This window comes from Cebus imitator, unplaced genomic scaffold (assembly GCF_001604975.1).
Source record: "Cebus imitator isolate Cc_AM_T3 unplaced genomic scaffold, Cebus_imitator-1.0 Scaffold161, whole genome shotgun sequence".
NCBI classification, from domain to species: Eukaryota; Metazoa; Chordata; class Mammalia; order Primates; family Cebidae; genus Cebus; species Cebus imitator.
Window position 1 is genome coordinate 1342842 of NW_016107476.1, and position 25867 is coordinate 1368708.

A 25867-nucleotide genomic window follows, 5' to 3' on the forward strand; every position below is an offset into this window, starting at 1 on the left:
CGGGGTTTCACCATGTTGACCAGGATGGTCTTGATCTCTTGACCTCGTGATCCACCCGCCTCGGCCTCCCAAAGTGCTGGGATTACAGGCTTGAGCCACCGCGCCCGGCCTGCCAGTATTTTATTAAAGATTTTTGCATCTATGTTCATCATGGATATTGGCCTGAAGTTTTCTTTTCTTTTCAAGTCTCTGCTGGGTTTTGGTATCGGAATGATGTTTGTCTCATAAAATGATTTGGGATGGATTCCCTCTTTTTGGATTATTTGGAATAGTTTCAGAAGGAATGTACCAGCTCCTGTTCATATGTCTGGTAGAATTCGGCTGTGAACCCATCTGGACCTGGGGTTTTTTTGGTTGGTAGTCTCTTAGTTGCTGCCTCAACTTCAGACCTTGTTATTGGTCTATTCAGGGTTTCAATTTCTTCCTGGTTTAGGCTTGGGAGGAGGCAAGTGTCCAACAATTTATCCATTTCTTCCAGGTTTACTTGTTTATGTGCATAGAGTTGTTTGTAATAATCTCTGATGATGGTTTGAATTTCTGTGGAATCTGTGATATCCCCTTTATCGTTTTTTATTGCATCAATTTGGTTATTCTCTCCTTTCTTTTTTATTAATCTGGCTAGTGGTCTGTCTATTTTGTTGATCTTTTCAAAACACCAGCTCCTGGATTTATTGATTTTTTGAAGGGTTTTTTGTGTCTCTGTCTCCTTCAGTTCTGCTCTTATCTTAGTTTTTTCTTGTCTTCTGCTAGGTTTTGAATTTTTTTGATCTTGCTCCTCATCAATTTTGATGATAGGTTTAAATTTTAGATCTCTCCTTGCTTCTCATGTGGGCACTTATTGCTATATATTTTCATCTAGAGATTGCTTTAAATGTGTCCCAGAGATTCTGGTATGTGGTGTCTTCATTCTCATTGGTTTCGAAGAACATTGTTATTTCTGCCTTCATTTCATTGTTTATCCAGTCAACATTCAAGAGCCAGTTGTTCGGTTTCCATGAAGCTGTGTGGTTCTGAGTTAGTTTCTGCATTCTGAGTTCTAACTCGATTGCACTGTTGTCTGAGAGACTGTTTGTTATGATTTCTGTTCTTTTCCATTTTCTGAGGAGTGATATATTTCCAATTAGTGGTCAATTTTAGAGTAGGTGTGATGTGGTGCTGAGAAGAATGTATATTCTGTGGATTTGGGGTGGAGAGTTCTGTAAATGTCTATTAGGTTTGCTTGGTCCAGGTCTGAGTCCAGGTCTGAGTTCTTTGTCTCTTTTGATCTTTGTTGCTTTAAAGTCTATTTTATCAGAAATGAGAATTTCAACACCTGCTTTTTTTTGCTCTCCATTTGCTTGGTAAATCTTCCTCCATCCCTTTATTTTGAGCCTTTGTGTATCCTTGCATGTGAGATGCGTTTTCTGGATACAGCACACCGATGGGTTTTGGCTTTTTATCCAATTTTGCCAGTCTGTGTCTTTTGATTGGGGCATTTAGTTCATTTACATTTAAGGATAATATTGTTATGTGTGAATTTGATACTGTCATTTTGATGCTAGCTGGCTGTTTTGTTAGTTGATGCAGAATTTTGATTGTGTTGTTGCTCTTTACCATTTGGTATGTTTTTGGAGTGGCTGGTACTGCTTGTTCCTTTATATGTGTAGAGCCTCTTTCAGGAGCTCTTGTAAAGCAGGTCTGGTGATCATGAAATCTCTGAGTACTTGCTTGTTCACAAAGGATTTTATTTTTCCTTCACTTATGAAGCTTAGTTTGGCTGGATAGGAGATTCTGGGTTGACAGTTATTTTCTTTAAGGATGTTGAATATTGGCCCCCACTCTCTCCTGGCTTGTAGGGTTTCTCCTGAGAGATTTGCTGTGAGTCTGATGGGTTTCCCTTTGTGGGTAACCCGACCTTTCTCTCTGGTTGCCCTTAGCATTTTCTCCTTCATTTCAACCCTGGTGAATCTGACGATTATGTGCCTTGGGGTTGCTCTTCTTGAGGAATATCTTTGTGGTGTTCTCTGTATTTCCTGTACTTGAATATTGGCCTGGCTTGCTAGGTTGGGGAAGTTTTCCTGGATAATATCCTGAAGAGTATTTTCCAGCTTGGATTCATTCTCTTCGTCGCATTCAGGTACACCTATCAAACATAGATTATGTCTTTTCACATAGTCCCACATTTCTTTGAGACTTTTTGTTCATTCCTTTTTACCCTTTTTTCTCTATTCTTGCCTTCTCGTTTTATTTCGTTGAGTTGATCTTCGACCTGTGATACCCTTTCTTCTGCTTGGTCAATTTGGCTGTTGAAACTTGCGCATGCTTCGCGAAGTTCTCGTGTTGTGTTTTTCAGCTCCATCGATTCATTTATATTCCTCTCTATGTTGTCCGTTCTCGTTAACATTTTGTCAAATCTTTTTTCAAGGTTCTTAGTTTCTTTGCATTGGGTTAGAATATGTTCTTTTAGCTCACTGTAGTTTTTTATTACCCACCTTCTGAAGTCTGATTCTGTCATTTCCTCACACTCTTTCTCCATCCAGCCTTGTTCCCTTGCTGGTGAGGAGTTGTGATCCCTTTTAGGAGGAGAGATGTCTGGTTTTGGGTGTTTTCATCCTTTTTGCGCTTGTTTCTTCCCATCTTTGTGGGTTTATCCACCTGTTGTCTTTGTAGTTACTAACTTTCAGATTGGGTCTCTGAGTGAACTTCCAGTTTGTGGATGCTGAAGTTACTTCTTTTTCTTAGCTTTCCTTCTAACAGTCTGGCCCCTCTGCTGTAGGACTGCTGAGGTCCACTCCAGGACCTGCTTGCTGGGGGATCACCTGCAGCAGCTGCAGAACAGTAAGGGTTGCTACCAGTTTCCTCTTCTGCTATCTTTGTCCCAGAAGGATGCCCGCCAAATGTCAGTCTGTTCTCTCCTTTATGAGGTGACTCTTTGGATATACGGGGATCAGGGAGCTGCTTGAGGAGACAGTCTGTCCTTTATTGGATCTCAAGACCTGAGCTGTGAGCTCCATTGTTCATTCAGAGTTGCTGGGCAGGTATGTTTAGGTCTGCTGCAGCAGAACTGATAAACTCCCCCTTTTTTTTTTTTTCCCCAGGTGCTCTGTCCCAGGGAGTTAGGGCTTTATTTATGAGTTTCCGTTATGCTGCTGCCTTTTTTTTTCTTTCAGGGCTGCCCTGCCCAGCAAGGAGGCAGCCTAGTCACTGTCTACCTGCAGAGGCTTTGCTGAGCTGCTGTGGGCTCCACCCAGCTGCCGTGTGATCTTCCCTGCAGTCCTGCTTCTATGGGTGTAGTTCGAATGGCCTTGGCAATGGTGGCCCGCCTCTGTTATGGCAGACTCTCTCTGTAGTGGCAGGTTGCCTCGGCAACAGCGGGCTGCCTCAGCAATGGTGGGCTGCCTCAGTGATGACAGACTCCCTCCGTAGTGGTGGAGTGTCTCAGTAATGGCAGACGCCTCTCCCCCACAGAGCCAGACCATCCCGGGTTCAGCTATGCTTGCTGTGAAACTCTCAACCCAGAGAGTTTTCAATTACTGTTTTTGTGTGTGTGTGTGTGGGGGGGGGTGTGGGACCAGCTGGGCCTGATCACCTGGCTCCCTGACTCAGAGTCTTTTTCTGTTGTTGTTGTTGAACAGTCGCCCCTCTCCCAGTGTTCCAGCTGCCTGTTGAAAAGGCACCGGGATCTCCCGGGCCGGGACTCACTGAGCCGGCTGAAACAGCGGTGCTGAGATTCCTGGTGGTTTTTTGCCTAGGAATCTCCTGGTCTGGCTACTATTTCAGATGAGTGGTCGACTCTGCCATCTCAGGGCTCCAGTCGCCAGCTAAGAGGGCACCCAGACCAGTGTATTTTGTACGGAGAACTGCTGCGCCAGGGTGTGGGCAAAGCAGCCGCGTGGGCCGAAACAGCTGCGCTGGCTGAAACAGCCATGCTGGAGACCCGTGGGGCTCCTCTGCCTGGGAATCTCTGGTCTGTGGGCAATAAAAATCCGTCTGGAAATGCGGTGTCCACTCACCCTTTGCACTTTCATTGGGAACTGCAATCCTGAGCTGTTCCTAGTCGGCCATCTTCCCCTGATCTCTGAAAAATTTCACTCTTAAAGAAAAACTGTGATCTAAAAACCCACAAGAAAGGATATAGGAGCCAGGTAGCCCAGCAAGAATCAGCAGAAACTATAAATGGATGATCCAAGCAGCAGAAGCAGAGTCTGGTGACTCATACCTAGGCCATCAAGAAAAGTGATAGGGGCTCTGATCCCGCTTAGAGCACTGAGAATAAAGAATCTGTGAAACATTATCATTTTTTTCTTTTCTAATTTTTGTAGCGATGAGGATCTCACTATGTTGCCTGGGTTAGCCCCAAATGCCTGGCTTCAAGTGATCCTCATACCTTGGCCTCCCAAAGCACTAGAATTACAGGTGTGAGCTACTGTGCCTGACCTCATTTTTGAGAAAAGGGAAAAGAATGGTGTTAAAAATTATCAGACAATGATCTTATGAATGACCAGACTATCAAAGTGATATTTTTATATCTGGAAAAAAATAACAAAAGACTGAAAGAAATTTGTTAAACATAGAAAAAATCATGTAATGTGAAATGACTACTAAGACCGAGACAAACAGGTCACAAAGACAGAGCTGAGACAACAGGCCTAGTTAGTAATAAGGAACTGTTTTAACCTCGATAAAGTTTTCATTTCTATTTCATAAACCAAATTTCAGGCCAGAGATTAGGGTAGTTCATCATTTTTAAAACCTGAGACGCATCTAGAATTAATTTATAGCAAGGAACATGACAAAGGGCAGTAGAAAGTCTGAATTTACAGCTAGCTTAAGAGTTGGACTCTGGGAAGTTAGCACCAACATGTACAGGTGAGTAAGAGAAGTGGGGGAAATAATTAAGCAAATATACTAGCCTTCTACTATGTTTTAGGCACCATTTAGCCCCTACAGACATAATAAGGGAAACATCCCTGCCTTAAATCACCTGGGTGGGACACAGACAGTGTAAGAAAAATTTTATAATAGTAAATGGAAAAATAAAGCAGAGGACTGAGGCTGGGTAGACATGGGGACAAATCTCATGGAAGAGGTGACCTTTGAATTTGAAATTCTCTTGGTGCAAAAGGGAGGATGTGTATATTGGAGAGGGGCTGATAGGTAGGACAATCTAGTCAGAGGCATTGGTACCTGCAAAGGGACAGAGGTATAGTGCATTCATAACAAATGGTATTTTAAAAGTCCCTTTGGAATCCAGCACTGTGAGACATCTAACATCTCCCTAAAATTATCATATTTTCAGAAAACATCAAATGGGTCACAGGGCACTAGAAAAGCATTTTAAAGGATAGGATTAAACTTTAAATATGACCTTGAAACATCAGAGAAACTAACAAACTAACTGCTCCTTTTTTGTGTGCAAGGAAAACCACGGCCATAGATACAAAATGTAGAATGGCAGAAAAGGTCAAGAAGGGACAAAGGAGTCCTACTGAACTGCAAGTGGGGAAGCAGCCAGCAGGGCAGGGCAGCTGATTGAAAAGAGAGGTTAGGCACCGAGAAACAAACAAGGAGAGCAAAGCCCGAAAGTGCTCTTGGATTGATTCTGCCATACGGTAGATGGTAGACTCTCAGGATATCTTTTCCAGTAAGCCTCAGTTTCCTCATCTGTGAAACAAACGGAGTCCCTTTGTATTGTATGTCTCTTGAGTCAATAATATTTGGGAAGGTTGAAGAGCATTTTGAGAGTCACCAGATGTCTCGAGTTGGAAGCCAAGCTCTTTAAAGGCCCAGATGGAAGGACTGGGAGTACTGCATTGAACCTGAACTGAAGGCTGGGTGGTGATTTCAAAACCGCCTTCTATCACATAATGGATTATTATAGGGAGCATAATTAGCTGTTCTCTATTTCTAGAGAGATGAAAACAAGAAGAAAGAGAACAAAAGAAAAAGGAATCAAATTGCAGTGAAGACTGTTAAATAACGGAATAAATTAATCCCGGAAGTTATCAGCATGACTTTTGGGAATGTGTTCAGAAACAGTCTGCCTGTCCAAGATGATTCTGGACAGGGTCACCAGCTGTGGCTGCACACAGTTGGAGAAGCCATATGTCATTTCAGTGCCCTTCTTAGCTCTGTGTTTCTGCAGTTGTATAATATTATGCATAAATAGAGTAATACCAAATTACCCCATTTATACATTTTATGTATCTATTAATATGGACAACAGCTTCCTTTCCATTTTACCAGTAAAGTTTTGAATACAAATGTTACTCAGGCTCTCTCCATTACAGCTCTGCCTTCAGAGTTAATTGCCTCGCAGAACACTTAAGGAGTCATTTTTCATTGTGATGGTGAGCAAAGGGAAGGCAGACGGCATAGTCATGTTATTGATTTGATGATCCTTGCCTGGCTTGTTGAATAAATGGAACTGAATGTATGGTCACTGCATCCAGACTTTTAGGAGCTTCAAGGTTCAATTCAAATTATATCAGACAGCATTTTCAGAAAACAAGAATCCATTTATTCCCTCAAGGCTTCTAAATGATGATCCCAGGGACCATGCAGGATTCCTCAAACCACCTCCCTGAGTCCTGTGGACAAGTTTAAGTCTCAGCTCCTAAGGAAGAAGATGAGCTCTCGCAGGTTTTCCCAGTGCTTTTATTATCTGTGTGAAAGCTTTGGATATGCTACCCGTCAGTGAGGGAAGCCTGCTCAACTTGCATGGGCTATGCTAATTTGCAAATTATAAAGTGGATAAAAGGAGGTAAATTACTCTCTTTTCTGGAGATAAATCCTCTTAACTTTTTCCCTATAAGCTCTTAGAGAATATAGTTGTAATCAACATTTACCTTTTGTAGGATTAATTTCTACTGCTGGTGCTTGCTCCCCCACCAGGACTTCCATTAAGAGTAAGGGGACATCCACACTCAAAAATATCTTTGGTAGATACTATGGCACCATTAAACAGTCTATGGCAGGACTGGAGATTAAAGCAGCTATCAGTATAACATGGAGTTTTAATCAAAACTTGAACATACTTCCTCTGGAGACCACAGGCCCTATTAGGGATCACCTATGAAGTGATCTCCAGAAAAATGTTTATGTGGCTAGAATAAATTTTCAGGTCCACTTACCCACTCTTAGCCTTTTTCCAGTTGGCTGGCAAGTCACTTAATTTTCATTTTTGGATCTAGAGAGTTCTCTTCTGCCTGCCTTTTCTGGGCTCTGTGTGGCAGAATTATGCAGTACTGTCTGCTAGTAAAAGGTGAATTATATTATTTTCTTTTTCTGGTTTGGTTTTGCAACATGTTACAATAAGTATGAGTGAGGCGTAATATGAGCAGGTACTAGAACCAAAGTTGGATCTCTTGCTGCCAGCTTAAGAGATCCAGAGACCTTGGTTCTAGTCATTCTGAGACTCAGAACCCATCCATTCTTGATACAGAAGTAGGCTGCTATGGCCTGAATGTTTGCGCTCCACCTCCTACCAAATTCATACATTGAAGCACTAATCCCTAATTCAATGATATTTGGAGGTCGGGGGTCTTTGGGGAGGACTAATTAGGTTTAGGTAAGGTCAAGAGGGTGGAGCTTCATGATGTGATTAGTGACCTTATAAGAACAAATCAAAGCCCTTTCTCTCTGCCGTGTGAAGATACAGCTAGAAGGTGAACATCTGCAAATCAGGAAAAGGGCCCTTACCAGACACCAAATTGGCCAGGTGTCTTGATCTTGGACTTCCCAGCTTCCAGAGCTATGAGAAACAAATGTTTGCTGTTTAAGTCACCTAGACTCTAATGTTTTATTATAGCAGCCTGAAGTAATGAAGGTAGCAACCTTCTTCTGTTGAATTCTCCCAAATCTATGGAAAGTAGGACTATTTAATTCATAGCCAATTAAAAGTAATTTTTTTTTTTTTACTAATTGGAAGTTTTATATAAACCATGGTATCAGCTATCATAAGAGATAACGGAGAACCTCACAAACTTACCCTTTTTAAAATTTAAAACATTTATTTTTTAAAATTTTAAGTTCCATGTGCAGATGTGCAGGTTTGTTACATAGGTAAACGTGTGCCATGATGGTCTGCTGAGCCTATCAACACATCACCTAGGTTTTAGGCCCAGCATGCATTAGCTATTTTTCCTAAGGTTCTGCCTCCAACTTCCTCCTTCCCCAAGCAGACCCCAGTGTATGTGGTTCCCCTCACTGTTTCCATGTATTCTCATTGTTCAGTTCCTAGTTATAAATAAGAACATAGAGTATTTGGTTTTCTGTTCCTGTTTTAGTTTGCTGAGGATAATGGCTTCCAAATTCATCCATGTCCCTGCAAAGGACATGATTTCGTTCCTTCTTATGGCTATATAGTGCTCCATGGTGTATATGTACCACATTTTCTTTGTCCAGTCTATCATTGATGGACATTTGGGTTGATTCCATGTCTTTCCTATTGTGAACAGTGCTGCAATGAACATACGCATGCATGTATCTTTACAATAGAATGATTTCTATTATTTGGGTAAACACTCAGTAATGGGATTGCTGTGTTAAATGGTATTTCCAGTTCTAAATCTTTGAGGTGTTGCCACACTGTCTTTCACAGTGGTTGACCCTTAACGTTTTATTCATACCCATAACATTCTTATTTTGTTGTTTTGTTGCTTCAAAGGTAGCTTGGTTATTCCAACACATTTTGATTTTCCTCTTTGGCTTTGTAAGTTGTCTTGTTGAGTTTTAATTTTTTCCTGTTTTTCTCTTTGACCACAGTAATTATTTACCAGTCAATTCCAGAAATATCAGAAAGAGGTGGCAGTGGGAAAAAAGAAAAAAGAAAAGAAAAATGTGTTGGCCGGGTTTCAGCACTGGTGGTCTCATTTTCATTTCCATGAATTCTTATTTTTCATGTGAGTTTGTTTCTAATTGCTCAGTCTTGAAAGTGTTTGAGTTAACCTTTAAGGTTGACTCATTTCTGCCGCATGTTTAATTAGCCATGTTCACTATTGTTTATGCTTTTCATCCTGTTTTTCTTCTTTTTTCCTTTATATATTAATCCATTTCTCACAATCAAAAGTTACAGAAAGAGAAATTTAAAAGTCTGAAATGGGAGGACCCTGACCATGTCATTTTACAGTGATACTGGTCAGTAAAAGAAAAAGCTTGTGCTATCCTCAAAACACAAACAGCTAAAGGTCTTTACTCATAGCTAAGAAATGAAAAAGCAAAACAAAACCAAAAACATCTATAAAGGGCACTTTAATGTAAAACTTTCCTGGTTTTAAATTCTGGCTCCATTATTATTTACTATGTGGCTGTAGGCAAGTTACTTAATAACCATGAGTTCATTTTTCTCATATATGAAAAAAAAAGTGATAATACAGTTGACCTTTGAACATGATGGGAGTTGGGGTGCCAACCCCCTGTGCAGTTTAAAGTCCCTGTATAACTTTTCACACGTTCAAAACCTAATTACTAATAGCCTACTGTTGACCAGAAGCCTTACCAATAATAAAAACAGTTGATTAACACATATTTTGTATGTTGTATATTATTATAAATAAAGTAAGCTAGAATCAGGAAAATGTTATTAAGAAAATCATAAAGAAGAGAAAATATATTTACTATTCATTTAGTTGAATTAGGTCATTATAAAGATTTTTAGCCTAATTGTCTTCATTTTTGATAAGTGGAGGAGGAAGAAAAGAATAAGCTGGTCTTATTGTCTCGGGGTGGCAGAGGCAGAAGAAAATCTACATATAAATGAGCCCACACAGTTTAAACCCATGTTGTTCTAGGGTCAACTGTATATAACTCATAGCAAGGGCCTCCAACCCCAGACTGCAGACCAGTACCAGTCTGTGGCCTGCTGGGAACCAGCCCTCACAGCAGGAGGTGAGCGAAGGGTGAGCGTGAGTGAGCATTACCACCTGAGCTCCACCTTCTGTCGGATCAGTGGAGGCATTAGATTTCTCATAGGAGCATGAATCCTATCATGAACTGTGCATGCAAGGGAGCTAGGCTGCATGCTCCTTGTGAGAATCTACCTGAAGTGGAACAGTTTAATCCCAAAACCATCATCCCTGCCACTGACCCACCTGGTCTGTGGAAAAACCGTCTTCCAAGAAACCGGTCCCTGGTGTCAGAAAGGTTGGGGACTGCTGCTCTATACGGTTATAGTAACTCAAAGAACAGTAGTATGGTGCAAAGAATAGATTCACAACAAACAGTACATTTTAATGATGACATCAACCATTGATGCTTTTTATTTGCCAGTTATCTTTTGTGAAGTGATCTGTCCTGAGTATAACTAATATGTGGACATTTCCATAAGATTCAAAATAATTTATTTTTCTGGTCTTAAAGGGTGGAACCGAGTTGAGCTCTTTCAAACTTAAATAACATGGTTTTAAAAAAATTACTACCCAAGGAAGAAATCAGTGTTCAAAACATGAAAACAGAAGATCTCTGTAATAGGTTTCAGACATGCTACATTGGAAATATAAATTGCTTTATTGTTTTGTGTCATCTTTCACAAATATTCTCATGTTCATTGAACCTTAAATCTGAACAACTTGGTTTTAATAGATGTATTCCTTTGAAAGTATAGTTTTAGGCTTGATTTCTGTCCCTGAGATATGTAGCTTGATCCATCCTACATGAAGTATAAAAACACAAAATCCAGTCTATTGAGATTGTGTGCTTGAAGTAAAATTTTACATTGTAAATTATACATTTGTGGAGTATACATCTTTTGTATAACTTTTTTTGATGAAGAGTTTCCAAAATTTAAAGATAATTTTATTTATCAATTAAATATTTATCAAGAAACTATTAAGTACCAGACACTTGATAGCAGCCAGGGATTCAAAGATAAAATAAAATATAGCCACTGCCTTCAGAGAGCTTACTACCGGAGAAGAAAGAAAAGTACATAGCAACTTCGATATATGTTAGAGAAGGCGTGAGGTTTCAGGACAGTAAGGTCAAACTTGTGGGAAGAGGAATGAAAAGGACGCATGGAAGAGGAAATAGCATTTGTACTGGGCTTTGAAAACAAGCAGCTAAGAGAGGGGATTTCAGGTACAAGGACAACAATATGACAGACCATACATATCCTCAGAGAATCATAAGAAAAATATGTATGGAATGATAAGCCTAGCAGCAGTCATTCGCCGAGCAGCAAGCACAAAGATATTTTATCTAGTCATTTTTTTTTTCATGTTATAGGTGAAGAAACTGAAGGTATGAGAGTTTAAAATAGTTGTCTAAGGACCCCCGTGTGGCCAGTGGTGCTGCGCGGATAGGCTTAGGACTCTGAGGTGCTAAACCTGGAAAGGAAGCTGAGAGAGGCCAAGGAGAACACCTTTCATTCCAGAGTAAACATCTGGGCCTATTTTAACAGGCAATGTAAAGTCTGCAAAGTTTATGAGGAAGTGATATAATTAGAGTTGTGCTTTCTTTTGGCACCAGCCCAGGTGAGAAGCCACCACTCCCAGAACAAAACATGGAGGGAATAAGAATGGAAAAAATAAGATGTCTTTTCTGTCTGCTCCAGGGATTAACTCTACAGAGCTTCATGATAACTTAGATGGAAAAGGGCAGAAAGAGAGAAGACAGGCTAATTTGAAGGTTGCAAACTTGAGCCACTCTAAAACAGACTATACAAAAACAGACAAGTCAGGAGAGAAGAGCTGGTGTGGGAAATGCTGGGAGGTGACAGAGGAAAGGGGGAAGGAAGGCTGCCTTTATACCTGAACAGTAGGAAATCCAGGTTGACATGCTGCTGCTCAGCAGGTGAGAGGTATTGGCTGAAGACCCACAGAATTGGCAGTTAGATGCAGAGAAAATTTCCCTAAGTAAGTGGAGAGGGTAAAAGAAGCTGGCTAAGGATCAGACCTGGGGGAATGCCTGTATGCAAGGGGCAGATGAAGCTGAAGATGCACAGGAAGGATGTGCTCTACAGCCATTGCCTCTAAGTGAATTATAAGTGGGTGCCTGCAATTGGTCAAGGCACATAACAGCAGAGGAGGGGAAAGTTTCCAGCAGGTGGGGAGGTGTAATGGGGAATAATCGACAGTCAAACACTACAGAGATGTGAGAATTGAGGAAAGGGCATGTTAATGACTATGATGACTATGTTTATCACTCCTTACCACTGTAGACAAATATTAAACTTAGCAATTGTACAACTGTTTTATTTCACCTCTCTATTCTTTGTTCATTGCACTTTAACACAACTTGTAGGTATGAGTTTATTTGCAAGATTATTTGTTGAATGTTTATCTCTGCATTGGCTGTAACTTCTATGAGGGCAGGAACTCTGGCTCACTATAGTATACCCAGTGCTGGCATTTAACAGACTTTTACACGTTTCTTGAATGAATAAGGGTAGCAAGTGGGGATTCACATAACTGTATTTTGGATACAAGGCAAAATTATTTCCTTCTGTTGATTTTAAGCTCTTTTAATATCAGATATTTTCTCACACAGAGTCATATTTATTAACAAGAATCTCCGATATTTGTTCTTATCTCTGTTGTTTCCTGGGCTCTTTGCCTAATTTTCTAGTTTATTTTACCATTTGCCACATTTACGTTCTTCTTTGTGAAGACACATACACTGGCTATAAACAATATTTGGACTTGAGGTTAAAGGGTAACTAACATGCCAGATTTTTATAATGAAGTTTTGATATAATTCAGTAGTGCTATTTTTTATTCCAGCCACCTCTAACAAAATAAGTGCTAAGATTGTATCAACAGATGTGTTTCTATAAGTGTGAAGATATGGTGGCAGAATCATAGAAGAAAAACAGAGTCTGAAGGGACAGAAATTTCAGAGGCTGCTGGAAATTGGAAATTTGCTTTAAAAAACTGTCTTCAGAGGGAAGAGTCCTACACTGTAAGCCAGCAGACCTGGAGTCCATTCCCAACCCATCTCTGAGATTATGGGAAATGTACCTCTCACTGGTAGTATTAGATTCCTTTTACTCACTTCTAAAATAGGAGCACTATGAACCATCTACATCTTTCAAACACGCTGAGAAGATTTCATTAACACAATTTTAAGAATTTTTTAAATTTCAGGAGAAATCCTAATTATTTTTAGTCACTAATAGTCAATACATGTGAAAATAAAGTTTCCCAATGGCTCTGAGCAGCTGAAAAGATAAATTGAGGTACCAATTAGAAGCAAGTTATTTGCTCTCCCCACCCCAAACTGGTATGACTTAACATAATTTGTAGTATTAAACTGTGCAACGGGGTTAGAGTAAAATGCATCCTAGGAATCTAACCCAACCCCATCATTTTTTACGTGGAAAAATAGAAGACCCAGAGACTGAAAGACTTGCCCATGGTCACACTGCTAGTTAGTGGCAGAGCTAGGTCTAGATCTTAGGGCTTGTGACTCTAAGTCCAGAGCTCACACATACAAGTTTAGCTCTTTTCCTATGAGCTCATGCGCTTTTTCCTATTACATACACCGAGTCACAGTTTCATTAGCAGATGCCCCATAGGCATGCACAGATTTGCATTTTACCAAATTTCTGAAGTCACTAGCAAAAATAAAATTGTCCTTACTACTTTAAGCCCATTACTTAGCAGACACCATCTAGGTCCTTCCTCCTTGACTCTGGTTTTAAAGATTTTTTAGGAATAAGGGCTGTGCCCCAGTATCTTCATCCACAGAAGCACAGTGATGAGGGAGAGTCACACAGACTGAGGAACCAATGGCCCTGGGTTTGAATTCTGGCTCACTTACTCACTAGCTGTATTTACCCTGGGAAAGTCATTTAATCTCTCTAGAGTTTTTGTTTTCTGAATAGTAAAAGTGGAATAATCAGTTCCACAGATTCATTAAGAGGGTTATACCAATGAATATGTAAAGCACTTAATATAATGTCTGGTTCTCTTTCCCTTTCCTTTTTTCATTAAATTAAACCAAAGTCCTCTTATTATTATTATTATAAATAAGAAAGACATCCATGACACTGTGGGTAAACTATCATTTTACACATTATGTAATATTTCTAGATTATTCAAAATAATCTAATCATCCTGCCCAAACTTCTAAGGCTAAAGTAGAAAATTTCAAAATTTCAAAACCTTAGACTTCCTATTAATGTTCTTTTGGTAATGTTATAATTAATCATATATGAGACAGGATGATGGCAAAATTCTACTTCCAGTTGTAGCACATAGCTTCTTTTCAGCAGTGGCTATTTGGGCCATTCGTATTTTTGATCCCGTGAGAAAAGTTAATCTGCTTCTCATTAGGAAGAATCCATAAACTATGAAATCCATAATCTTCCATCACAAAGTGACAGCAATCATTATCATTGTCAATTTATGCTCCTGAAGAACTCTATTTACTTTGTCCACATTTCATCTTAATGTGCCTCTAAAACGCTTGGGGACCATGCTGTCCGGGGTGGCCGGAGACACATTTGGTGGTTTAATGTCATGCAGCAGAGTCACTTAATGTGTCCTGTTTTCATGTCAATCTTTCAACCACTTTGAGGTCAGAAGACAAAGTGGCTGCACAGTGAACATATGCATAAACAACAGCATAAATCCCACCTTAACCAAAGAGTCTGGCATGGCTGGCAGTGGTTGCTCGCAGAAAATACAGAAATGAAGCAGTAGGTTTACTGGGTGGGGGAGCGGGAAACGTAATTAGTCAGCTCTGGGAATGCCAAAAAGCCTACTTAGTATCTTTTGCCTTACTATTCTAAGCCACTTAAAGGGAGAATTTCTCCCAAGCACCTAAATTTATTATATTAAAAAGAGATTAGTGCATGGGTAATCTATATTATCCATGAAGATAACATAGGGATGAGTCGGCAGGCATAGTTTTGCTTTTGACCTCTGATTAAGATGAGAGCCATAGGGGAGGCAGTTGACTCATTTCAGAAAAAAACTAAAACGGCCACGTCTAAGCATTACTTGCCACTTATTACTGAAGCAGTTGCTGGTGGAAAGAATGTAAAGTCCAAAGATAATGCTATTTTTTAAATAAAAAAAAATAAATAACTGTTCCTTAAAAGAGATGGCCAAACTAGCACCCATGCATTTCTGAGTCACTCATTTTCAGGGTTGAAATTCAGTGTATGAGAGAAACCCACCATGCTCATGGGATGCTTCTGCCTTCACATATCCTCAAGCTCATCCTTCTTAAATGCTCTTATTCATGCCAATGAAGAGTACACATGACACTGACATTTAATAAGCTACATTTCAAACAAGGAGTCTGCTAAAAAAAATTTTGAGATTATGCAAAGTACTATAAGAAGACTTTTAATAATGAATGCTAATTTAATAACTGGACAGATATGCTAACAAATGGAGACACAAATAGCCCAAAAGCCAAGAGAAGACTCCTGGCACCCTGTCCTTCACACAGTGGGGGTAGGCTCAGGAGTGTCCCTATGAAGCTCCACATCTACATCCTCCTCAATGAATTCAAATCCAATTGCTTATTTTATTGAAATTAAGTGAAGCTTTAATTCAAGTGGTTGCTAAAGGTCACAGTTCTCAAGTCTCCTGTCATTGTCATCCTCATTATCAAAATAATTTATTAACTGATTTCTATGTGTAGGGCACTGGGATAAGCACGGGCGTATATAAGGACTTTCTGTAAAAATGTAGAATAAACTAAACTTCAGCAATGAGATAACTGGTGTCAGCATTTGGTTCCCAAGAGCCAATTTTGCTCCCAAATAATCTTTGGAATATATTTCCTCTCAAATGTCTTAAGATTTAATTGGCTGTACACACACTAAATATTTTGATGAGGAGTGAAAAACAATAGTCATTTAGTTCATATATTGGTGTCAGTATTTGCCTTGTTCAGGGAAAACCTAGATGATGATAGAAAAATTTTCTCTACAGATACTGCCTTTTTCTTGCAGTGAAGACATTTTATTTTCTTGTTTACCAACATTTTATTATTAAATATTTAAACATATATCAAAGTTAAAATAGTTTTATAATGAATACCAGTATTCTTAGCACCTAGACCCTACCATTAACATTTTACTTCACTTGCTTTATGATATATCTGTCCATCTACCCATCTTACCCATCTACCAAATAGATGTAGATAATAGATAATACTGCAATTTAAAGGAGTAGAACCATTGTCTTACTCCTCTAAGAATAGCTTGAAAAATCTACTCAATTTTTTTTTTTTTCAGAAAACAAAGAACAAGCTCATCCTGAATTATGTACACACATACTCATCCTAGTTTAATCGTCAGGCTCTGTAAAAAGTATGGTAAGCTATTTCAATCTATTGTCTAGCTGTATCAACCCTGTAGACATTTTCAGTATTCACCCAAATGCTTCCTTTTTAAAAGACATGAGCTGCTGATTATAGAGAGGCTCTCTCCTACAGATCATCAGGAAAAATTACCTGAGATGCTAGCAAAAAGTATTTTTATTCTTTTGTTCTACATTTGAGTATCCTCCCTCCCCAATAGTTCCTTGAGTGTAGAAATATGGTGCTTTCTACATCTCACTCCCCTCATTTATAATGATAGTTTTATAATACCCATCTTACAGCCTTGCCATGAGGATCACATGTAAAAAATAGAAAACCATTTTATAAAGAGTAAACTACGATGCATATGTAAGATAGCGTTACCATTAGTAATCATAAGCAGTTGTTAGAAAACACAGCTGAGGTAATGGTTTACATTGCTACTTGGCTCTTTCATATCAGTCAAAAAGGACTTCAAAGGTTAAAGGAACAGAGAATTGGCAGTTGCTTTCAGTCTGCTCATCTTATGAAGGATCGAAAAAACCTTGGTGTATATCACATAGACTTGTTTTCATTAGTGAAGTGTTTGTTTTGGAAATCATCCCAGTTTTAAAACAATACTTCCATTAGCTGTGCAAGTACCTATAATTATCCATCTTATCTGACCAGTGCCAAACTATTTTACTTATTGCATCCCATTTACCTTGGAGGTGCTGACAAGAAAAGAAGAAGACATTCACTCAATATATGAGAAGGTGCAGAAAATGTTTATGTCTTTGAATAAACATCCACAAATGAACTTTGGATAGAAATTCCTGCAATAAGATATCATCAGGTACGATGAATGATGAATCTGAAGGTGATGGAAACTCTCTGTTCCCATACATGGGAAAAATTCTGTTACATGAATACCTAATGTTTACAAGGCATAAAGTAGTGTATTTTCCATTTTTTTTTGTCTGGTTGGACACAAGTCAAGAAAGTGGGGAGCAAATTCAAAGCCAAGTAGGGAAGTAAGAAAAGATAAAATAAGCAAGGAGGCCAGTTCATCATCAATTACTGTTATTGAGAACTTGCCAGATTGCTAGCATTTTATTTTATGCGTAAGGGGAATTGAAAAGAAAAAACAGATTGAAATCACTGTCCTCAAAAAGCATTAATTCCAGCAGTGGTTGGAAAGAGAAAACAATCAGGACACAGAAAAATTCAAAATTATAAATAGATGGAATAGTATATGCACAGAGAGAAATAGGTGTGGTTTGTGATTTAAGCTTGAGTTATATTCAACATTGAGCATGCTTAGAATGTAGACAACACTACTGCAATGAGAAGACCTCTAAGAGGACAGGTATAATTATCCCCAGATAAAAAAGATGTGCTTTTCCTATAGGAAAAGGAAAAACAGAACAAAAGCTGGCTGTGCCCACCTAAGAGAGAGAGTTCCCCTGGCCCATGACCTCCATATGGTGCTGAAAGCAAGGGCGTATCTTAAACCTACTGAGATGGTTGCACAAAGCTATCATCCTCTGATGCCACTCAACGTTCCAAACATACATGTTCCCTAGCTTGGTTCCATATTCACAAAACAAATTTCTAATAATATTTATGACACACATACAGGAAGAAAGGAAGCTGGCCAGAAGGGTCTAGAACATCGTGGCTCTGCTAATGAGGTTTCTTATGGTAAATCCAGTAATTATTGGCGGTATAGGTGTGAACATACATACATGTGTATATTATATGCAAATACACATATATTCAACATATGTTTTTCAGAGAAACACTGGAAAATCTAAACTTATAACAATGTGGATATCTAGATATTTGGGTAAAAGTTTATATTCTCACAAAATTTTACCATGCTCTAAATTAGAACTTTGTAAAGGCCCTTACTGTGCTATTCGGTGATATTTTTGTTCCTTCTGTTCAGTCTACAAGTTTTGCTTAACTGCTGAAGGCTCCTCATTTATCATACCTGATTGCCCAGGGGGAGGGGCACCTGATGATCCTCGTGGTAGACAAAGAAACACAGTCAAAACAGCAGCTCTGTTCCCAGCACATGGTTCAATGGCAATTGGCTTGGGTGCCCCCTGAAAAAGAAAACCCACTTTAAGTTTGCATAATTGACACAGCATTGCTATTTTAATTTTTTTAACCTTATCTATCCTTTAGGCAGCTGTGCTGTACATTCCTGGTTGTTCGGGACACACCATATGTCATTTTAACACTAGCTCCCTGCACACTATAGATGTGCACTTGGCTTACATATGAATAAACCAACAAATATCACTATGTTTGATGAGCAGCTTGTGAGCCACAAAGTTATACAACTTTTCTTCCTTTTCCCCAATTGTCTCCTCTCACCAATAATGTGCAACATAGCATAGTTTATCTAAGTGATCACAATTCAAAGTTTTCAGTTTGCATATCTTTATTATTTTTACTGTCTATAGAGTGTACAACATGATGTTTATTACACACACACACACACACACACACACACACACACAGAGTGAAATAATTACTACAGTCAATCAAAGTAACATATTCATCACCTGATACAATTACCTATATTTTGGTGAAAAAAAGCACCTAAAATACACTCTTTTAGCAAATGTGGAGTATACAATACAACAGTATTAACTACAGCCCTCCTGCTTACATTAGAGCTATAGATGTATTCATCCTACGTAAGGGCAAATTTGTACCCTTTGACCTACATCTTTTCATTTCTTCCCCTTCCCTGTCCCTGGTGACTATTGTTCTACTCTCTGTTTCTATGTCTTTGACTTTTTTTTAAGAATCCACAAGTAAAAGTGAGATCAGGTTGGCATATCTTTACCATTATTTTAGTGAAATACCTACTTACTAATCACCCACCAAGGCACTTGTATAAATAATATAACTTTAGGCATAACATAGAATAAATAAATATATAATAATAATAGTAATAGCTAGTATTTTATTAAGTGGTTACTATGGATTCAGTGTTCAAAGTGCATTACATATGTTGACTTATTTAAACACACAACAACTCTGTACCATGAGAACACTGAAGCAAGAGGTTAAAAAAGTTTGTTCGAATTCATATAGCTAGGAAGAAGTAGCTGGGCTAGTATTTAAGCTCAGGTAGGCTGCCTCCTGAGTTCATGTTCTTAATCACACAATGCAGGCTTATGATGTGTGTACATACAAAGAAACATGCATCTCCACACATGTATACATAAACCTATGCACAAGTACACAGATGTGTACACAAATCCACACATGAAATCTGGAATTAAACACAATGTGACCTTTGGAACAATTAGGCTATCGGTTTATCCTAGGAATGTTAGTTTGGCTATCATTTAAAGAAGAGATATGGTTGATATATAAAGCAACATTTCTGAGTAAAGGCAAAATTAAACAGAAGAATAAGTACTATGGATTTAATTATTAGAACAAATTATTTGTTCAGGTTTGTTTCACTGATGATATTTAAACTTTTCAGAAGAAATACAGACATATGCAGTCATTCACCTAGAATATTCTAGAATACTGCTGTTTCCAGAAAGTTTAATGAGGCATTAAAGATAAAATATGCCTGCTTTCATGTAAAACTTAGACTGAAATTTCTGATGACAACGGTTTTATGTGGTTATAAAGGATTTCTCTTTTATAGCAACATAAATCTCATGTTTTAAAATTATCCTCATATAGATACATTTTGGGAGTATTCAATATAAAGGTGAAAGTGGCCATGGTGGTAGAAGCAAAGGGCATAAAAATGTTCCAAGAAAATGCTGTAAGCCATGTGGCAATACTTGTATCAAGTTACATGATCTATGGCTTTACACTTTAAAGCTTACATTTAATTTAACAGGCATTTTTGAAAATGTTAAGTCAAAATCTGCATAAGTACACAGATATTCTCCAATGATGTAAATATTTAGAGAATAGGTTTGTCATATTCCAAGGCTAAAATAAAAATACTATGAAATGTTTCAAATCATATTTACAGGCTACTAAAGTTATTTTAATTTAATAAATGCAAACTATATGTAAAGGTCAATTGGTTAAAATATATTAACAGAACATAAAAGGAACCCAAGGTTTAAATGATAGTGATATATTGGAAAAACCATACCTAAGAAACAATCAATAATTTCTACCAATAGGCAAGCTTTTCTTTTTTTTTTCTTTTTAAGTTCTCAATGTATTAACTGATACTATTCAGCATATCCAAAGCCATGTTAAAAAAAAAAAACTTGATTGCAAAAATTAGAACAGTAGAATTATATGTGTCTATAAAAATTTGAGAAATAGTGGGTCTTAGTTTAGGAGATTTAAAAAAACAACAAATGATTGAGTAGTATATCAATTTGATCTTTTTGCCAGGCTATCTTTCTGCCGCTTTTAACACAAACAGAAAAGATTTTAAATGTTAAACGCTGGTGTTTAAACATCAACAGCATCAGCGGAGAAAAAATTAATAAAAAATACCCACAGTTCAGGTGGAATATGGCCTAATTAACACTTTAAACTTCAGAGATTCAGCCACAAATAAGGACAGTGTAGTAGAATAACTCAAACATAGAAAGGAAATTATGCCTGCATCAAAGCTGCTTCTATAAAACATTCCTTTAAACAATTATTCTTATTCTTAGTTCTACTGCTCTTGTATAGAAAACATTCAGAAATTTCTGTATATTGATGAGCTATGTAAAAGGAGATTATTCTTCTATTTTAAAAAATCAAATTGACTTATAACTTGGTCTATTTTTAGGTAAAAGAATTTTCATAAAAGGATATTAGTAAAAATATGAATTATTCATTCTGTTTAAAATATTAGTTACTAGCACAGCTCTTTGATACTTCTGGAAGAAATTCACACAATTTAAAAAATTATTTCCAAAGAGTGTGCGGCAAATATCACTTTCAATGCAGAATTTTATAAAAAAAAAAAAAAAAAATAAAAAGAAAAGAAAAAAAAAAAAAAAAAAAAAAAAAAAAAAAAAACAACAAACAGACCACTTTATAGCACTTGAATTTTACAACAGAAAATAGCAGAACCCCACAAATGATAATGTTTCTGATACCCTGAGGTTTGTCAGTTGTTTTGTGATAACTACATAACCATGAATCAAAATCATTTCACAATGACATAACATGTTCACTGAGCTATGCAATTTACCATGTATTTTCCACTGCTGCCTTTGAAAGAGATAAGGCCTGGGTTTGTTTGCCCACAGCACTCAGCAACTGTGATTTACTTCTAGGCATTTTCATATTTGTTGTACTGCAAGAAGCTGGTGTTAGGCTCTGCCAGAAAACATCACCGACAGTTATATAATTAGCAGTCCTTGTGTATTAAGCCCACAACACTTTTTAAAAAGACTCATTCTGTTCACTCTAGTGTTTTTAAAACTATTGTACTCTTATTTTCAAGTTGCTGTTTTAGGGGCAAAAATTCTACATTAAATGCTTTCCATTTTTCAGCTATTACAAACAGAAAAGAAGTTACCAGAGAAGCATCTAGAATCTAAAGATTTTCAAGAGTATAGTGCTTAAAACTCATAATAATTTGTTCTGAAAATGAGGCCTTCATATGAGCTCTGGATTTATCCTGGGAAACTGCTGCTACATGAATCACGGCAGGTTTGGAAAACATCAATGGGTAAATTGGCTACTTGTTTCTTCTTCCACTGGCCCTCTCCAATGGTGAGTGAGGGATTCACTTCTGGTAATCATACTGAGATCCATCACTAGAACCTATATTCCAGCAGCTGAGGGCTTAACAGAATTATCTGATGTCCCTGGACTAGTCATTAAAATTTAAGTAGAGTTTAGTAGAACATTCAAGGACTCAAAAGATTAAAAAGATATTACATCCTTTCTCAAAAACATTTCAGTAGTTCCAAAGAAAAGCTTGTAAACTAAGTTGCTTCAAGGTGCAGATGGGTAACATAGTAATAATAGCCAACATTTATTAAGCATTTATTATGTGCCTGGTATCAATACCTACCCGATGAGGTATTGACTGTTTCCATTTTATAGTTGATGGAACTGAAGGTCTAAGAATTTCATTGACATAAATAAAGGTGCAGAACTAATAGGTGGCAAAACCAGAATTTGGATCAATACAGTCTATCCTCTGAGCTGGTATGCTTAAATTTATACTGTACTTCCTATAATAGGTAAGAAGACTGACTTATCCTCTAGAGTAAGACAATAAAAAGTAGTGAGTACTAACTAGAAAGTATGACTTCTTTAAAGACTCTTAATATGTTTGCTGACCAACAGAACGTGTCTATGGGTCAAAACAGGCTTGAGTCCAAATGACTCAAGCTCCACACTCATCTAATCACATCTTTTATTCTGCATAAGCTCTATGTTTTAGTCAAATTAGGTGCTATTAATCACTGTTCAACAACTGTTCCCAGGGTTTTCAGAATCATCTGAGCGTACTTCACTCTTAATCTTCCTACTGTCTAAGGGATCCTTCCCACAGGTTTCCAGCGTTCCTGATCTTATGCATCCCTCAAAGCCAGCTCAAATGTCACTTCATCTATAAAGCCTTCTCTGATCTGAGATATTTAGGCTCTCCCTCCTTAGTTCTTTAACATTATCTTTGTGGCCCTCTTTATTTTCTGCTTTGAATAACAGCTGGGTAAGTGTCTACCTTCTTATTGGATCAAGCTCCTTGAGAACAGGTCCGGTTTCTTATTCATCTCTATACCTCCTGTACTCACTTCCTCTCTTTGAAATGTCCAATCACCGTGCTTGTGCTGCATTTTTGGGACCTATGTGTCCTGGTGTTTTATTATACTTATTGATGTAAGTGTTGTATAGCCCTGCTTCTGCAAAACAGGTATTATGTTAGATTCTTCTTTGTCTTACCTATAGCATCTACTGGATTGCATTGTACATGGTAAGTGAAAGACTCATCGAATGAATAAATGAAGTTGTCACAAATGTCACATGGTGAAATAAGCAATAAGACATGTCCAAATTTATTTCCAAATTGTGGATATTAAAGGGTTAATGAAACACTAAAAATAATAATAGTTAACATTTGCTGAGTACTTCCTTGATGCCAAGTGCTATGCTAAGTTTTTACATGCATTGTTGTATGTAATCTAAACAGCAACGCTATTAGCAGGATACTGTTATTTTCCATTTCCTACAGATGAAGAAATTGAAATTCAGAGAGGTCAGATGGTATTCTCAGGGTAAGACAGCTAGTGAGGGGCAGATCCAGGATTTGAACTCTGATTCTAGAATCTAGGTTTTCAGCCACTATAAAATATTACTAAAAAATATAGCTTAAGAAGCTAAAGAGTCTCTCATTCTCTTGGCCTATTAATAGTAAAAATCAATTTAGAATATCAGTTATAACAATTATATGCATAGACCTTCCCCATTTCTGACTAGTGTTCTGAACACATGAGTCCTCAGACCAGCTCTCCCACTATCTAGCTGTTTAATCCTGGACTTGTTACTAAGTCAATTTCCCCCACTGGAAAATGAACAGATAGGGTGGATGATTTTTAAGGTCCCATTCCTATTTAACATTCTGTGACTATCATTTATAAATAACCTCCAGAACCTGTGACATATCAATATCTAATAGTTTGCCTACGTATGATGAAATTTAAAATTTCCAATCCTTAGTATTTTTTCCTTCCTGCTCAGTTACTTTAAATGGCACATCTAATTTTTAAAGAACATTTTTATACCATATGATGAATACATCACATAAGACTAAATGGCTACCATTGCATGCCAAAAAAGCAATTAGAAAATTGAATCAAGGAATTAAGGATTAATGTGGATATGTTATACCTGTCAGCAGTAATAAGTATTTTGACAAGAACAGAATAAAGTCTGACAGTATGCACAAATACTAATCTGATATATGAGTGAAATATTAAAAATGCAAACAACTACACATTAATCACTCTAACATTTCCCTACTAAAATACTTTTAATGCTATTCTTATCAGAATTCATCCATAAATAAAAATGAGTCTTTTCAACAGCTTGCATGACTTGGTATTTGCAGTTTAATGAGTGTTTATATTGATATGAAATTTAGTTTTTAGTCACATTAGTAAAGTTGAATTAATTTACTGAGTATTGTATTAAGTCAGCCTAATGGCTGGGCTCACAGCTAGTCAAGCGTGCTGATTCCATAGGATCAGCAAATACTAAGATTCCAGATTTCAAAAACAGATTCTCTGATTCCATGGTTTAGGCTTGGGGAAGAAAAATAAAAGTAAAAATTATATTCTTTCTTTACTTACTTTTTGCTTTGCATGAAATGATAAAGGAGAAAAAAGGCATTAGCTGACTTTACTCAGTAGGAAGGAGAATTCATATTAATAAGAGAAATTAAGCTGATGGACACTCTCAAAAATGAGGTTAAATTGCATTAGCAGCCAAGTCAAAGAGAATAAAGTATTACACGTGGGAATAGGTAAAGGAATAAAACATAATCTTCACAGAATCAGGATGCTGCACTTGCGGTTCCGAAGGTATTCCAATTGTCAACTTCATTTTCATATCCTACCAAATATCTCTCCTTGCTGAAATGCCTCCATGTTCAATCTGTGTTCAGAATTTCTAACTACACCCACACATGGACACAAACACACACACTCGTATATACCCATATTTAAGGATTATCTTTCTTGTATACTATCTAGATTAAATGAATTTTATAGTTATTTTAATTGTGTGGCAGTGACTTGAAGGGTAAACAAGCTGGATTGTGACAGCTTCAGTTTTATCACTATTTTTCCCCAGGTGTTTAGGTCCCAGAAAGTAAAATGAGACAACACTACTTCTCCTTGAGCTATTATACAATCATGCTTTGCACTGAGTTGGTTAATAATATGAATGTTAGTAGGAGGTGACTTTGAATAAATTATCCTTAAAAGTTGATGCCTGTTAGCATTTTTCAAAACTTTAAAATAGATTTTCTATTAAGTAATTATCTTAATTAGATTTGTAACAACCTATACTTTTCTCCACAGCTTAGTGCAAAAAGCAACCTAGCCACTATACTTTATGTATGAATTTAAAAATCGAGAACATCTTTTCTGGCCTTGAAAAGTACCGTTAAGTGTGAGAGACAACTGTGTCTGCCAAATCAATCACTTCCCATCTTGCTCATGCCCAGACTTGGGCTTTTTTTTTCAGGTCCCTCCACGCACCTAGACTTCTTGCCAACATCTACCATTCCTGCCATGTTGGCTTAAACCTCTCTACCTGCAAGAAGCCATGCCAGGTCATGCTAGGCCACTACAGGACCTCATTGCTCTCCTCTATCTCAATGCTTCAGAGTAAATTATTTTTCCTTTTAACCCATTGAGAGGAAGTGTAACGTGGTTATGAGAACAACTTTTAGCACCCAACTGCCTGTGTTCAAGGCATGCTTTCATCCAAGCATGCGTTTGGTTAAAACGCTTAACCTCCCTGTGCCTCAAGTTCTTCATCTGTAAAGTAGAGCTAAAAATACATTACTCATAGTGTTATTATAATGATTAAAGGAGTAATATATATATAAAGTATAGCACACATTAAGTACTCAGTAAGTCAGAGATTATTATTACACCATTCTGCCCAGTTTTCACTTTGCTTTGGA

The 25867-nt window shown here is 37.6% G+C and overlaps 1 protein-coding gene across 1 annotated transcript in view; it reads right to left on the bottom strand.

Moving 5' to 3' along the window:
• Positions 1-25867, bottom strand: part of ATRNL1 (attractin like 1) — an 829354-nt gene that overhangs the window by 92218 nt on the left and 711269 nt on the right. Inside the window, 1 exon segment of the mRNA XM_017543810.2 lies at positions 18212-18326. Within this exon segment, the coding sequence (XP_017399299.1) occupies positions 18212-18326 (115 nt within the window).